This window comes from Macaca mulatta, chromosome 7 (assembly GCF_049350105.2).
Source record: "Macaca mulatta isolate MMU2019108-1 chromosome 7, T2T-MMU8v2.0, whole genome shotgun sequence".
NCBI lineage: Eukaryota > Metazoa > Chordata > Mammalia > Primates > Cercopithecidae > Macaca > Macaca mulatta.
Window position 1 is genome coordinate 34530929 of NC_133412.1, and position 17554 is coordinate 34548482.

The window sequence follows — 17554 nt, forward strand, 5'->3', positions numbered from 1 at the left end:
TCCTGACTTCTGGTTGACTTTTGTAGACTGTGTATCACTTTAGATATTATTTGTTTTCCACCTTTGTTTTAGTAGTTAAGAGAATAGTGTGATCACATTTTGATCATTAAGGTTATTTGGCTGCCCATTTAGTTTTCCAGAGGAATGCAAATGTTGGCCATTTGCTAATTCAAAATGTTTGCAGTTTGCTTATCTAAAAGCAAGGGTTTATCAAAGGAAATTAATACTGCTCTAATAAATTAAATGAGATTTTTCTTAAAGCTTTGCCAGACTTGAAAGTGTACTAGCAATGTGTTTTTAATTTATTTGCTGACTCTACCAAGTTAAGGAAGTTCCTAACTCTACCAAGTTAAGAAGTGTTATGCCTTTGGTAGTTACCTTCTAATTATAACAAAGATAGCAACGTTTAATCAAACTCATTTTGATTTTATTTGGTGAATCTTGTAACACTGAAAAGAATGAATTTTATGAACCCAGGTTTTATGTTATGCTGTATTCAAAGGACATTTGTTTGCTCCATCAGATTTTGAATCATGAGCCTACGTGAGGTTTGTGTTTGGTAAGCCAGTTCAGTGCTTATTCAGTCACTTGGTGTAACTGTCATACTAAGATGCATTACAGAGATATTTAGAGTTGTATTTTTCTCTAATAACCAGTTTAAAAAAAAAAACATGTGGATGGTAATTAAGTTTGACATTATTTATGTGGATTTAAGGCAATATTCTTTTCATTTGTGGTAGCCCTTTGTAAAAATTAGATAGGCCTTTTTAAGCCCCTTACAGAATATAGAACTCATTTTATGTAAGTAATAAGATAGTCATTTACATTTTAATTAAATGTACCATTTAATTTTAAGGTATATGCACCATCCCCAAATTCAGATGATTTCAACCGTGAATCTCCTAGTTATCCATCTCCTAAGCCACCAACCAGTATGTTCGCTAGCACTTTCTTTATGCAAGGTAAGTACTACCAAATAACTGCCAAATACTACTGCAGTCATCTGTATATCAGCCAGTATTTTAAAGTATTAGGAAAGAGAATACCTATATTCAGGCCTTATCTAGGTATTTTTTTGGCTAAAGGAAATTAAAATTTAGCTTTATAATTTTCCAGTGCTGTTTATTACTGACTGCAATTTAATTGAATTATCTAGCAAACCGTTGGCGTGCTGTTCCAGTATTGATTGAATTTATAAAGGTCTTAAATTGAAAAAAATAGAGCTGTTCTTGCTCATTTTAGAATTTAAGTGTATGAAAGTTGTTAACTCTAGTTTCTTGCTTCATTTATGGATTCATATCATGCCTAGAATTACCGATATAAAGAAAGAGTGAATATCATAGAACAGAGTAAGACTTGTTAAGAGAGAAAAAGTGTTGCATTTCCTTTATTTCATGTCTAGCAAATCATTTTTATTTGGTCTCCTGTGGTTTTGTACTATGGGAAGCAAATATATGGGAGCAATAAATTACTACATAAATGGTTCCTTGACTTTATATTGTTGAGTGAAGTCATTGCTAACACATTTCATTTGAAAGCTAACTATAATGTGGTAATTATCAATTACTTAGTTTTACTCTTAGAGAAACTTCTTTATTCCACAGTTTCAAAATGTTTGATATTATGCACATTGCATGTTATGGATTAATAACTTTCTGTGTATTTATGAGTATACCACTTAACTAAAAATAAATCTAGCCTATTTCCAAATTTGGAATTTTTATTATCTTCCTTCATACGAATTTAGATCTTCTGAAGATTTTTATAATGGCCTGCCTATTACAGATTAGATTACTTTTTTCCCTAACTAAAATGTTAATTTCTCCTTTTTAAATGGTAATTTTACAGTTTAGAGGGAAGAAAAGTGGGTAGAAGACTAGGTTGGAAAAGGGAGGAAAAATATCTGGAGGGTACCCCTTGAATTTTTATAAGCAACATCAAAATACAAGAAAAATTTTAGCTAAGGAAAATTTTGTATTTCTCTTTTTGTCTTAGATGGGACCCACAATTCTTCTGACCTTTGGAGTTCATCAAATGGGATGAGCCAGCCTGGTTTTGGTGGAATTCTGGGGACCTCCACTTCCCACATGTCTCAATCCAGTAGTTATGGCAACCTTCATTCACATGACCGCTTGGTAGGCTATAACACATGACTAGGGTACAGCAACACTTTGTCCTCACTTGTGTTTCATTTTGGATTAGAAGTGTAAAATCTGATTCTGCCAAAACTTCTGAAGTTTGAAGTACTTCAAGGCTTACCGCATTTACCATGCCATTTTAAAAAATAAATGACTATAAGTAGCACTCTTTAGCTGCTAACTTATAAATGTTCTTTTTGACCTGTTATAGTTGTCCATTATATGTAAATATTATTCAGAAAATATATTTAATAGATCGTATCTCTTTCCATCTAGAGTTATCCTCCACATTCAGTTTCACCAACAGACATAAACACGAGTCTTCCACCAATGTCCAGCTTTCATCGCGGCAGTACCAGCAGTTCACCTTATGTTGCTGCCTCACACACTCCTCCCATCAATGGATCAGATAGCATTCTAGGTGAGCTTTATGAGTTGGCAAAACTTCCTAAAACCTAGTTTGGGGATTTTCAGTGACCCCCATATCTTTTTATATATTTTTTTATTTATATATATGTGTGTATATATATTTATATATGTATATAATTTTGTATATCTATGGGTGTATATTTATATATGTGTATATATATTTGTGTGTGTGTGTGTGTGTGTGTGTATATATGTATGTTTGTTTGTTTGTTTGTTTGAGACAGAGTCTCTCTTTGTCACCCAGGCTGGAGTGCACTGGCACACTCATGACTCACTGCAGCCTCAATCTCCAAGGTTGAGGAGGTGATCCTCCTGCCTCAGCCTCCCCAGTAGCTGGGACTACAGGCATGTACCACCATACTCAGCTAATTTTTTTTGTACTTTTTGTTGAGACAGAGTCTCATTATGTGGCCAGGGCTGGTCTCAGACTCTTGGCCTCTAGTGATCCTTCTGCCTCGGCCTCCCAAAATGCTAGCATTATAGACATGACTCACCACACGTGGCCTTGTTGTTGTTGTTGTTGTTGTTGAGACAGGGTCTCACTCTCTTAGCTCTCTTACTCTGTGACTACAACCTCCGCCCCCAGACTCAGGTGATCCCCCAGCTTCAGCTTCCCAAGTAGCTGGGACTACAGGCACACACCACCACGCCCAGCTAATTTTCCATTTTTAGCAGAGGTGGGGTTTCTCCACATTTCTCAGGCTGGCCTTGAACTCCCGGGCTCAAGAGATTCGCCTGCCTCAGCCTCCCAAAGTGCTAGGATTACAGGCATGAGCCACCACACCTGGCCTTGGCCCCTCTTTCAGTATATTTTTTGGTGTTGAATTTAAAAGTGAAAGACAGGAAGACAAGAAGCTTTTTTATTTTCATCAATATAGAGACTGGTAAAGAACTCATCTTTATTAATAAGTACAACACATGCAGAGTATTTCCTAGTTTATTGTAATGGATGTGAGATGGCAATAGAGAACACCCTTGAAATAATGGCAGAGTACTAAAATATATTTGCTTGTAAAATTCTTGATTTGTTTCTCTATGAAATATCCAGGAACCAGAGGGAATGCTGCTGGAAGCTCACAGACAGGTGATGCACTTGGAAAGGCTTTGGCATCTGTAAGTATTGATTTTACACATTCTACTGAATGAATTTTACACTGCTGAATACAGTGATTAGATTTTGTAGGTGATAAGTATCTAAAGAGTGTAGACGTAACAAAATCAATTTCATTACACATTTAGAGTTTTTCTCGGTTTGTATTGATATGTGCCCTTAAATGCTATGCCTATGGTACAGCAAATGCTGGGAAGAGGAAAAAGAAGTCATCTAAAGCACAAACTGCCAAGAATAATCATTAAATCTATTTCTTCTAAATACATAGTTAGTAAGTGGCCCATTAATATAAGTCAAGTGGAGCCACGAAAGATAACTCAGTATTCTGATCCAGAGAATGAAGTGCCTTTATAAGGAGCTTTTCCAAGATCAAAAGCATTTTATGTACGGTATTTTTTTTTTTTTTTTTTCAAAAGGTCAACTGCACCTAATTTACTCAAGGGATAGGAAATGAGAGCCTTCTCCGCAAAAAAGCCAGATTCATTGAAGAATCATGCTAAAATGAGTAAAACTGATTTGAAGGACTCTGATAGTATTTTCTTGAGCAACTAGTTCACATACATCACATCAGAACATTAATGACAAAGCAGTGATTATATTTTAATATCTGATTCTTAAAACATTAAAATCTCTTCTTTCAGAATGCCAAAACTAGAAGGGAGAGCATTTTTCAGTAAATCTACAACAGATTCAAATCTAATTATTAAAAAGGGGCACTTGTGATTTGCACTTGCTAAAATTTCACTTTAGATGATTTTTTTTCTTCTTGTTTTCTGAGCAGTATGCTTCTTATAATTCCCACAGAATTGTCTTTTATTTTCTATGAAGTACAATTAACTTGCAGATACATTCGTTGCCATTCATGGAAAAGGCAGAGCACTTTTAATACCTGAGTAGTAGGAAGCAACTGTTGAATATTTAAGGAGATAAACCTCTTTGTATATTGTTTCTGTAAATAAATTTTTCTCTACAGCTGAATACTAGCTTCTTGGAAAATGAAGCCAAGTCAGACTCATCTACTACACAGTAGAGATGAAGCACACACAAAATGGAGCTCAGTGAATGTTTGTTGAGTTCTGTCTTGGATCATATAATAATAATAGTAATGATAATAACAAAACCCACAAAATTTATCAGCTATAATTTGAATGCTTACTAGGTGCTAGGCCCTATACTAAGTATTTACATGCCCTGTTTCATTTAATCCTCAAGAAAGCCCTGTAAGGTTGGCATTGTTATCCCCACGTTACAGATGAGGAACTACGGTTTAAAAGGTTAAGTAACTTGAGCTCAGAAAGATTAAGCAGCTTGCCCTAGGGGACTCATAAGCTAGCATGGATAAAGCCCATATATATTAGAACCCTGATCAGACCTGCTTCAGACTCTGCTCCTAACCACTGCTCCATACATCCAGAAAGTGCAGTGCTATGGTAATTTTCTTACAGGGTATTGATGAGAATGAAAGAAAATTATCTCACCCTTTTCTCAACTTACTGTCACCTGATGAAAATGACCTATTTAGGAAGAAAATTTTATTCTATACTAAATCTGAGAGGTCCCCAGGTATTTGATTGGCTTACCATATTCCTTCTCCTGATTCTGGAAGAATCTAGTAACTGATATTTCACATGTAGCAGGACAAATAACATTTGAACTTTCAGTGCTAAATAACTTTTTAAAATATAAGCTGCATTTTGGGGGCTTTTTTTCTCAAAGGTCGTTTGTTTATTTTATTAAAGAAAAGCTTCTATCAGGGAACCTTGGCATATAGGCAGGCAAGAATTTGTGATGTTCTCAGTGGCCCTTCAAGTTCATTTTGTTACCCTTCACATCCTTGAGTATCTTCCCGTATTATAAACAGCATACTAGCCAAACCAAAATGGCATTTGGAAAAGAAAACCCAAATTCACTGTGAATGGAATCCAGTGAAGAAATGTTTAATCTAGTTAGTGGGTGGGCTTTGGTTGTCATGGAAACTCAGCTCTGTCATCCTGTGTTGTTACTAGGCAGGAGCAGCCAGGTCATTCCATAAATCATTTCTGTCATAGCTGACGGTGATGCATTCCATCTGCTCCATCACTGCATGCCATAGTCTGCACATTTCAAATCCCTTCCTTCAGTCCATCTGCTTCCCCACTTCCTAGCCGGACACCTCCCCAAATACATTCTTTTTCCAACTTTCCTTACAGACGCACATTCACTTTAATATATGTTTAGTGCACTCAAAATGTACTGAAAAAGAAAAACATTATATTATCTGGGGATAGGAAGGATTAGAAGAGATGAGGAGAAGGAACTTAATGAGGATTACATTTGAGAGTCTGACATGCATATCATAATTTTATGTCAGGTATTATAGATCTTTTGAAATGGTGACTCTGACTATTTTGAAATTTTAAGTTCTTTAGAATGTGACGCTTTTAATATAGCATCTGGTTTTAGATGGAGAACACTATGCTGTTGTCATTAAAAAGTAATTCTATTTCCCCAATTGTCTGATATATGTCTTAAAAGATCTTTCATATTGTGAAACATCAGAGGGTACAACCTTTGTTCTTCAGTTTAGGTATTAAAGAGCACACAGAATACTGTGTGATTAAACATGTAAGGCCAGATAATGCATTTGCAAAGGTTCCTTTATTTTAGGTTTAAGCCTGGATAATTGTGGTCTTAATCTCAGGATAGCAAGAAAGAGAATTGTACATGAAAGTATTTACACAAAGTTCCCAAAGCCCTGTGGATTATGCATTAGTTTAGATAAAAAAAAAAAAAAAAAAAGAAAAGAAAGAAAGAAAAACTAGGGTAGATAGAAGGAAAGGAAAATCTGGATATTCGTGCCATTTCTAATGTGTTTCCCTGAACGTTTGCCAGACAATAACCCTTTAAGATTGTGCCCGTGGAGAGTTATATAGAGGAAGAAACATCTGGTTTATTTCAGTGCCTAATACCATATCAAAACACTTGGTCTTTAATTTAGAGGAGATCAAACAAGAAGACTGTTTAACTTTGTTGATTATATCAGACTTCTTTGTGATAATTTATGTTTTGATTTCTACCTCAGAGCAAGGGAAAAAGTGAGAGAGAGAGAGAGTGTGTGTGTGTATGTGTGTATGTATGTGTGTATTAATCTGGATAAATGGTCAGTAGTCTCTAACAAAAGAAAAGAAAATTCAGGGAAGTTGATGTTTAAAAGTAATTCATGAAATAACTTTCTTTGTTCCTTAGACTCAATAACATTAGCATAATAAAGATTAACTGAAATGTGCACTGTAGTGTTTAAAAAATTGGGCTCACAGTTCCGGGGTTCGGCTTGGTAGCAGTCCATTGTTTCTTTTTTGTCTAAAGCCCTTTTCATTAGCCTCTGGCTTATTGGCACCCTGCTGATTGGAATAGACCATGACTGATAGGAGGAGGAGTCTCATTTGTTGGAGTAAAATGAGGCATATTACCGTTTAAGCCTGGCAGAAGGTATTGGGAGTTACTCATTATTGGTCATTTAACAGTATGAGGACCATGGACTGCATGCAGAATGAGTGCTTACTTTGTTTAGACTCTAGACTCTAAATCACTCTTTACCCCTATTTTTTTAAGTAACTGATTTTTTTTCTTCTTTTTATTCTTACCTTCAAACATCAGTGTAGGAGTTCTTTTAAGGCCAGGAAGTATGAAAAGAAACGTATTCCTGATTTAGAATACTCTGCCAAATAAAGCCTGTGTTTAGAACTTAAAGTAGCACAATTTTTATAGAATAAGTATGATTTGTTTGTGATTTGGTAATAAAATAAACACTCAGATATAAAGCTTAGTGAAATGACCTGTGATCCAATAGGCTGTGTTATCATACTTTTCAAATGTATTGCTCCTCCTCTCCCACCATAGACATTCTTTTTATGAAAGTAAAAGTGATTTTTTAAAAAGGCCTGTAACTTACAGGGCTATCTGTAAATTTAGGAAAAGTATTGATAACAATTCTGTCTGTCATCACTTTAACTGGTAAAGTAGAACCAGTGACTGTGATGGATGAGTGAAAAAGTTGGCTTTTATTGTACAAATAGAGAAGCTGCTTTTGGAAAAAAATATCAGAAATGACTTATTTTTATACTTGATATGTTTTTGGTGCTGCTTCTCCTGTTTAGACAGTGATTTTTTTTTTTTAAGTTTACACCAATTTTACATACAGCATTGGGGCATTTCACTAAGTCATTTAAAGATAGTGTTCTTATGTGACTCTAAACTATTACTTTCTTTCCTTGATATAAAGGAGCTTTCACCAGTTGTTGACATGGTTAGGGATTGTTTTAAGTGTAAGGACAGAGTTTTCAAGGAAAATCGGGACTGGTAGTCCATTTCTACCCTCAAAAGCCCATGCCTACCTAACAGTGTGATATGGACAGCTTAGTACATCAACACTAATTCCCAGAAATAGTGAAACCTCACCATATGATTATTCTCAAAGCTTATGCCATAAAACTGATTTGAAATTAAGTCATATTTATAACAAGCTCTTTTGCCCTTAGTATTTCTGTTGCTGACCCACATTGTATAAATACCAAGATAAATACTACCATTTATTGAGTCCTGCTTTTTATCAGTTAGTATTATAGGAAATTTCAGTTGTAGTTTAATCGCTCAAGTTAAAAATACATACATTGGGCACCTGCTTGTACAAGATACTGGCATACAATAACGGATTCAATGTTGACCAGTATAAGTTTCCTGTCTTCAAAGAGCTTGTAGTCAAGGAGAGAAGACAGGTACACAAATAATGATAATGTATAACACAGTGTGAAGTAAAAGAGCAAAGAGAAGTTCATACTATTTTCTAAGAGTATAAGGAAGGTGAAAATGTTTAAATGGGGAAGTGACATTGGAACTGAACTTTGATAAGTAGAATTCCATCTGGGAGAGGTTAAGAAACAAGCGTTCTGAAAGGATGACAGGCTGTGTTTAGCAAATGAAAAAATATTTTGTTTGCATAATAGGGTATGTAGGTTAAAAGTAGATTATAAGGGCTGGGAGGCTGAGGCAGTGGAATCACCTGAGGTTGGGAGTTCGAGACCAGCCTGACCAACATGGAGAAACCCCGTCTCTACTAAAAATACAAAATTATCCTGGCATGGTGGTGCATGCCTGTAATCCCAGCTACTCGGGAGGCTGAGGCAGGAGAATAGCTTGAACCCAGGAGGCAGAGGTTGCGGTGAGCTGAGATCGCACCATTGCATTCCAGCCTGGGCAACAAGAGTGAAACTCTGTCTCGAAAAAAAAAAACAAAACGAGGAAAAAAAAAAAACACACAAAAATTAGCCGGGGGTGGTGGCACACGCCTGTGTAATTCCAGCTACTTGGAAGACTGAGGCAGTAGAATCACTTGAACCTGGGAGACGTAGGTTGCAGTGAGCCGAGATCATGCTACTGCACTCCAGCCTGGGCAACAGAGCAAGACTGTCTCAAAAAAAAAAAAAAAAGTTTTTGAGTACATTTGAGTAGTTCAGGGCAATTATGTATAGGATGGAAAGAGAGGGAAGTAACTAGAAATATAAACACTTAAGTAGTCCAGCCACAAGTTTGAGTAAAAATTTAAAGTGGTGTCATGGCAGTGATTATGACATGTGCCTGTCCCAGAAACATTAGAGAATTGTGGATATTGGTGTCTCCAGAGGGAAGAGTAGAGTAGTAGAGGAAAAGAGGAGAGAGTACTTATGGTAACCATAAGCATGGTGCTGCTAACCTAAGTAGAAGAAAAGAGATGGGAAGGATGGGAAGCTTAGGGTAATAATATAAAATTTAGGTTTGGACATAACTGAGCTTGAGATGAAAAAAGAGCATGTCCAGATAGAAAAGTCTAGCAACCAGTGTGACAAGAGAGGTATCAATTTAGGAGTCATTCACCTGGATGTGTTAGTTGATATTTGACAAAGATTACTATTACCAAGAGATAAAGCACAGGTAAATGAAAGAAAACTGAGACTAGAACTCTGGGGAATCATACATTAAGGGAAATGGAAGAGTGAAATAGGTGGACCCTAGGGACCTTATCAAATACAAGGACTGAAAAGAAGCACTTAAATGGAAATTCCTAGCAAGGATTATGCTTTTCATTCTTAATGACAGCTGTGTATCTATACATTGAACCCTCACCATTTATCTGCACTCTTGTGGAATCTGAGGCTACATTAATAAGACAAATTCCTTGTTCTTCTGGGGCTTATATTTTACCATGGGAAAGGAAAACAACAGGTAACAAACAAATGTAGATGATTAGAAATACAGTGTAAGCAGGAGCATGTGACAGAAAATGCTGCTTCATGAGTTGGGCTAGTTTGTAATAATCACAGTTTTGCATAGAACTGAAAATTTCTCACTCATCCATCCACCATCAGTGTTATCAACCTTTCCTTCCCTTGCCAAAATTGTAGTCAAGACATATTTCATAAAGATGAGCATCAGTTGCTCATAAATGGTATAATTATTTGAATTTTGAACATAAGAAATGGTGGTTTACAGTGGTAAAGAGGTATGTTGAGGGCCAGGTACGATGGCTCACACCTGTAATCCCAGCACTTTGGGAGGCCAAAGCAGGCAGATCGCTTCTTTGTTCAAGGAGTTTAAGACCAGCCTGGGCAACATAGCGGAACCCCATCTCTACAAAATATACAAAAATGTTGGGTGTGGTGGTGGGGGCTTGTAGTCCCAGCTCCTTGGGAAGTCAAGGTGGAAGGATTGCTTGAGCCCAGGAAGTTGAGGCTGCAGTGAGCCATGATTACACCACTGCACTCCAACCTGGGTGACAGAGTAAGACCTTGTCTCAAAAAAAAAGAAAGAAAAGGAAAAGGTACGTTGAAACATGTTTTGTTTTTGTTGAAGTTTGATGACCTTCCCTAATTTACTTATGTGGTTGAAATAAATCAATGTATGTGTGCAAAGCCACTAAGAACAAAAATATACGTTTCCAAGCTAATTTACCACATGTCCTATGAATGTTTTAAAAGGTAACAACTTAAAAACCAATAATACTGATTTGTTTTTTCTTTTTTCATACGGTGTCTTACTCTGTCACCCAAGCTGGAGTGCAGTGGCTCCATCTCAGCTCACTGCAACCTCCGCCTCCCGGATTCAAGCGATTGTCCTGCCTCAGACCCCACGAGTAGCTGGGATTATAGTTGCCCACCACACCCGACTAATTTTTATATGTTTAGTAGAGATAGAGTTTCACCATATTGGCCAGGCTGGTCTCAAACTCCTGATCTCAGGTGATCCGCCCACCTCAGCCTCCCAAAGTGCTGGGATTATAGGCGTGAGCCACCGTGCCCAGCCTAATATTGATCTTATACTATCTCTCTGTTACTAGATCCTCCCAAAGTGTTTTGAACTCTTTTCCATAGCTTTACTTTTCCAAAATAGCTTTTTAAAGAGAGTATTACAGTGTCTAGATCCTGACTATTTGAGATAGTTGATGTATAAAGGCATTTACAATTATAAGTTACTAACATCATACAAACTGGCATATTTTATTTGAAGTGGATATATTCATTTGTAGTCAAAGGAAGGTAGACTTTGGGCTGCTTACTATTTGAAAGCCTGTTACCTTTTTAAAAAATGAAATTTGGCCAGCTGTGGTGATTCACACCTGTAATCCCAGCACTTTGGAAGACTGAGGTGGGTGGATCCCCTGAGGTCAGGAGTTCAAGACCAGCCTGTCCAGCATGGCAAAATCTCATCTCCACTAAAAATACAAAATGTAGTCGGGCGTGGTGGCACACACCAGTAGTCCCAGCTACTGGGAGGCTGAGTGAGGAAAATCACTTGAACCTGGTAGGTGGAGGTTGCAACACTGCACTCCAACCTGGGTAACATAGTGAGACTCCATCTCAGAAAAAAAAAAAAAAAAATGAAATTTGTCAATTGTGACTTGTAGAGTTTTGTTTTATATGAACCTGTCCCAATATCTGACTTTATCAAATATTGAAAGAACATTATTATGCTTTCTTTAAAAACAATGTTGAAATTCCTTGTATGCTGTAAATTGGGTCTCTTTAAATTCATTAGAGGTCTAAGTTTATTCAAAGCAAGGTCATTTCTACTGGATGACTTTTTGCACTCAGATGACTTTTTGCACTTGCAAGTAGTTTTCCTTTTTGAAATATTTAACCACAATTTATCCATATAAGTTGTTTTCTCTGCCCTAAGTGCCGAGATAATGAAAATGATCATTATGCCTATTAAAAGAATAGGATTGTCCAAGAAGAGATCTTAGGGATGGGCCTTTGGTGCCTGGATTAAGGGGACTTTTAAAGTGTTTACTATTGTTGCCAGGCGCCATGGCTCACGCCTATAATCCTAGCACTTTGGGAGGCCAGAGTGGGTGGATCACCTGAGGTCAGGAGTTGAAGACCAACCTGAGCAACATGACGAAAACCCATCTCTACTAAAAAAAAGTTAGCTAGGCGTTGTGCTGCGCACTCGTAGTCTGAGCTACTAGGGAAGCTGAGACAAGAGAATGGCTTAAACCTGGGGCAGGGCGGAGGTTGCATTAAGCCGACATTGCACCACTGCACTCCAGCCTGGGTGACGGAGTGAGACTTCATCTCAAAAAAAGTGTTCACTGTTGAATTAGATAAACTTGAATTAATGTCTGTCACCATTTATTTTTGACAATATGAAATATAAAGTATTGCAACAAAACTTTAAGCTAGAATACCTAAATTTATGCATCCCGATAATTTATCCTCTTCAAAGTTGACCTATTGGGATTTGAAGTCCACAAATCATCTTGGAAACAATTTTTGAAGCATATCAGGATTTTTTCACTTTCTTCAAGGGTGACAAAAGTATCTTCTGAGAATAAGTTTAATGTTTTACAACACTCAATCATTTGGAGCTAAAATTGGCAAAAATGTGGTTGATCAAACTGAGTAACTTTTTAAATGAGAGATAAGGGGTAACCATTAAAAAGATTATTTTCTTTGTTCAACTTTTAAACTGTCCTTAAAGACCATTCTAAAAGATAGTATTAATAGTTTTCTGAGGTGACTATTTTTAAAGATACCACATTCTAGAAAGATTGTCAGATGTGTTAACTTTGTAGGTACTTCTTATTTTTCTGTTCTAACAAATACTTCGTTATTTTCACCTAGAAAAATAAATGCTTACGATCTATTTTATTCCTCTCATATTAGAATATATATACTTTTAAATCTGTTTTTTAAACTGCGGCTTCTGTATGATGAAACAGTCTAAAACTTGATGAGAAATTTTTTCACTCTGAAGTCTTAAGGGTGACAACTAGATTATAAAAATAACTCCATGTGAATGGATTTGTGTATGTGCTGTTGTCACTTATTGATACATGTATATTTCTTGTTTTCTGGTTAGATTTATTCTCCTGACCATACCAGCAGTAGTTTTCCATCAAATCCATCAACACCAGTTGGATCACCTTCACCTCTCACAGGTAGGCTTGTGTTTTATCTAACAACTTCTAACGTGTGGGGCTACTTAGAAATATTTCTAGTTTATTTCTCAACAAACTTTAATAAAAATTTGTGAAAAATCATTTAGATTTGACTATAAGAAAGCATGTAAAGAGAGCCTTCCTCTTGAATTCATTTTGGAGAATATTAAAATATTTGCTAATTTTGAATTATTTATTAATATCTTCCCTGATTCTTAATGTAATTTGTGATCATTTCTAAGAACAGTAGTTACAACAGGATAAAAATAAGACAAGGCAATTGGAATTAAGATAAAATATGGAGAAAGAATGAAATCAAAAATTTTTCTAAAGTAATTTTTTTAGAGACAGGGTCTTACTCTCTTGCCCTGGCTGGAGTGTAGTGGTATGGTCTCGGCCCAATGCAGCCTCCAACTCCTGGGCTCAAATGATCCTTCCACCTCAGCCTCCTGAGTAACTGGGACTACAGGTGTATGCCACCATGCCAAGCTAATCTTTTTACTTTATGTAGAGACTGGGTCTCATTATGTTGGCCAGCCTAGTCTTGAACCCCTGAGCTCAAGCATCGTCCCACCTTGGCCCTCCAAAATGCTGGGATTACAGGTGTCAGCCACCATACCCACCCCCCCCCCCAAAATTTGTTTTTATAAGATAGCATGTAAAATATATAAGATTAGTTTATTTTAAAATACATGTAACTTCTTCCTTGTTCTCCACACTTACCATGTACAGCAGGTAAGATTCAAAGATGAACAACTACTTCTGCTAGATAGTCTGTTTTTATTTTTAGGTCAACTAAGTTATTTCACATAGAAAAAATTCTTGGGAATGATGTGGTTTTTCTGCTAAGGAAAGAACTCTCTGTGAAGGTGGATGAATATTGTTAGTGAAAATAAGTGGTTTACATTTGTTTTTGTTTTGTTTTGTTCTGTTTGAGACCGAATCTCACTCTGTTGCCCAGGCTGAAGTGCAGTGGCGTAATCTCGGCTTACTGCCACCTCTACCTCCTGGGGTCAAGGGATTTCCCGCCTCAGCTTCCCAAGTAGCTGGGATTGTAGGCACCCACCACCACACCCGGCTAATTTTTGTATTTTTTTGTAGAGATGAACTCCATTTGAATGGAGTTGGCCATGTTGGCCAGGCATGTCTCGAACTCCTGACCTCAAGTGATCCACCTGCTTCATCCTTCTCCCAAAGTGCTAGGATTACAGGTGTGACCTACTGCGCCTGGCCCACATTTTTTTTTCCTTAATATTTTTCACATTAGTTTAGACAAGTTCTAAATACTATCCTATAGTATAAATTTGTTGAGACATGATTGATGTTATTGTAAACAGGATTTTTTTTTTATTTCTTAGGAATAAATATATAAAAATGTTTAATATCTTTTAAGCTATAATTTTAAAACTTGAACTATTTTTTTCTGAGCAGTGTTTGGAGAAAAGCCTTGCTGAAGAAAAAATATATTAGATTGTTTTGAGGAAAAGGCATTAGGCAACTGGATAAAGTTATCATATTCCTCCAACAACAGTTGAGGGAACAATTCTGTTTTCCTAATCAAGCCATTAGTTAAGTCCATGCAGTTTTGTTGTTGTTGTTAAGCCTTTTTGCATGGGCCATCACCTATGCTTTGTGTGTCAGCTTTGTGGCTCTACTAAGAAGCATTCCGGTTTGGGGATGATGAACTGCTGGCAGCTGCTTTCAGCTATGAGCAGGTTCTGCCACTCTCCCAGACACCAGGGCTTCAGCTGTCTAGTAAAAGTTAAACAGCTGTTCCCCACATAGACAAGACTATGAAAGACCCATTGACTTAAAGTTGTTGTTTAGCAGAGCTGAAATTACAGGAAGAAGGATGTAACTCTAACCCTACTCACCCTCTTTGCACAGTTTTACTAAAATTATCAATGTCATTTTTGTCACAGCTTGTTTCACTTTCTCATCTGAGGTATCTGTATCAGCATTCCCACTACCTCTCCTTGTCTGTCTAGTAAGATAGCTGCCAAAGTATCCTTTGGTTTTAATAAACACTGAGTAGGAAGGCAGGCCATGGCAGAGCTCAGCATCTATGAAGGGTCATCAGTCAAGTGCAGAATCCAAGATTTAGACATTTTCCAAAAACCTAGTGGTCACAAGTAAAATCTCACATTTCCTCCTTCATCTTTATTTGATATTTAATGGATGATGCTCTCTTTTTCTCTTTAATTCAGGTTGTTAATGAAAATCTGGACTGTTGAATTATGTAATGAAGGCTTCTTTTTCAATTCAGCAGTCATAATCAAAGAAAAGTACTTTCACATACTTGTGTTGAAACAGCAAATCAAAGACTGATTTTAAGCAGGTCCATCTCTCCTGTCTCCTGTATCTATGGTTCTTACCTAAACGCACATACACCCCTGCCCACCCATAGCAGGGCAGAGATGAGATGGAAAAAAGAAAGGAAAGCACTGTGTGATAAAATATTCACTGTCAAAGGGAGAAGGAAAAGAATAAGAGCAAACCAGAGCTCCTATATAAATATGTGGACATTATTTTGCATCTTGTGTGGCAATGGCCTGTTATCTAGAATAAAAAATTCTACCCACTGTGTAGGTGGAATTCTCCACACTTGCCCTATTCCTTATGCTTTTGAGCATCAGTTAGACTTAGCACAAGTCTTTTAAAGATAGATACACATGTGCAGAGCCACATAAGCAGCTTCTAAGGCTATCATTCTTTAAATCCCCAATGTTTTCCTTGGAAACTTTTCAGGTCAAGAGCATACATTTCTACACAGAGAATGCTTAGGAGGAAAGTTCTGAGATATTGTATCAGTTAGGATGCTTTAGGCTAAAATGAAAAGAAACTCTTGTCTCAGCTAGACTGAACAGTAAGAGGATTTATAATCTTGTGTGGTGAGGTCCTGGCCCCCTATGTCAGGGCTCATGCTCTACTTTGCAGTTCTTCCTCAGACTGGTAGAAAGACAGTGTGGTTCAAGGTACTACATGCAGACGTAACAATCTCCAATAGATGAAAAAAGGACCATCTCTCTTTTTTTTTTTCAGTTAAAAATTCCCTAATTTTTTATTCCCGGTGCCACTACCACAACTTACAGGGCAATATGACTGATGTAGTGAAAAGAAAAAGGCAAAACTACAACAGATAAAAGACCTCAGGAATATACATCTTATTGTCACTACATTGCATTAGTCAGTAGCTACACTTTTTGCAAACTGGCTATGACAGTCCCGAACAAGAAGGGTTTCCTGTTTAAGCTGCAGTAACTTTTCTGACTATGGATCATCGTTCCTTCTGTGGCAGATTTTTACAGTTCCTCTAATGCATTTGGGACAACTGTCTCAACGTAACCTACAGCTTTCCTGACAACTCCTTGTTCTCTCTCCTGCTAAGAACTGTAGCCCTTTTCTGCTGTTTTTAGAACCTTCTGCTACCATATCCACCACTTTCACCACCATGGGGAATGCCTGAGCTTCTTCCACCAAAACTGCCCCCTTTCATGGGTTCATAGTTTGATTGCTGTTGTTCACTGTAATTCCCAAAATCATTATAGTTTCCACCACCACCATAGTTACCACCGTCAAAGTTTCCTCCATCACTCCACCACCACCACCATATCCTTGGTCCATCACCATCATAGCCCCCTCTACTACTATAACCAGGAATACCAATATAGTTGCCACCATCACCTCCAAATCCATTATATCCACCATCACCTCCTCCATAACTACCTCTGCTGCCACCACCTTCACCACCATAGCCTTCTCTTCCACCAAAGTTTCCACCACAGCCAAAATTACCTCCACCACCTCCAAAGTTTCCTCCATAATAAAATTGCCAGATCTACCTCTATGACCTCTTTGTTATCCAGCAGACTTCATCTCTTGTTTAGAAAGGACCTTTTTTACTTCACAGTTATGCCCATTAATACTATGGTGGTATTTCTTTTTTTTGTTTTGTTTTTTGGTTTTTTTTGAGACGGAGTCTCACTCTGTCATCCAGGCTGGAGTACAGTGGCCGGATCTCGGCTCACTGCAAGCTCTGCCTCCTGGGTTTACGCCATTCTCCTGCCTCAGCCTCCCGAGTAGCTGGGACTACAGGCGCCCACCACCTCGCCCGGCTAGTTTTTTTGTATTTTGTAGTAGAAACGGGGTTTCACCATGTTAGCGAGGATGGTCTCGATCTCCTGACCTCGTGATCCGCCCGCCTGGGCCTCCCAAAGTGCTGGGATTACAGGCTTGAGCCACCGTGCCCGGCCCGTGTGGTGGTATTTCTGAACAACAGTTTTATCAACTGTATCATGATCCTCAAAAGTTAATGAAGCAAATCCTCTCTTTTTTCCACTCTGCCTGTCTTCCCTTAACGTCTGCGGTTTCAATCTTGCCATACTTCTCAAAGTAGTCTCTCAAATTATATTCTTCTGTTTCTTC

The 17554-nt window shown here is 37.5% G+C and overlaps 1 protein-coding gene across 16 annotated transcripts in view; it reads left to right on the plus strand.

Moving 5' to 3' along the window:
- Positions 1–17554, plus strand: part of TCF12 (transcription factor 12) — a 375360-nt gene that overhangs the window by 312835 nt on the left and 44971 nt on the right. For all 16 annotated transcript variants that reach the window (XM_077939464.1, XM_077939466.1, XM_028850968.2 and 13 more), the window contains 5 exons: positions 857–962; positions 1996–2135; positions 2415–2559; positions 3616–3680; positions 13051–13129. In XM_077939464.1, coding sequence (XP_077795590.1) covers positions 857–962; positions 1996–2135; positions 2415–2559; positions 3616–3680; positions 13051–13129 — 535 coding nt within the window. The remainder of the gene's footprint in view (positions 1–856; positions 963–1995; positions 2136–2414; positions 2560–3615; positions 3681–13050; positions 13130–17554) is intronic.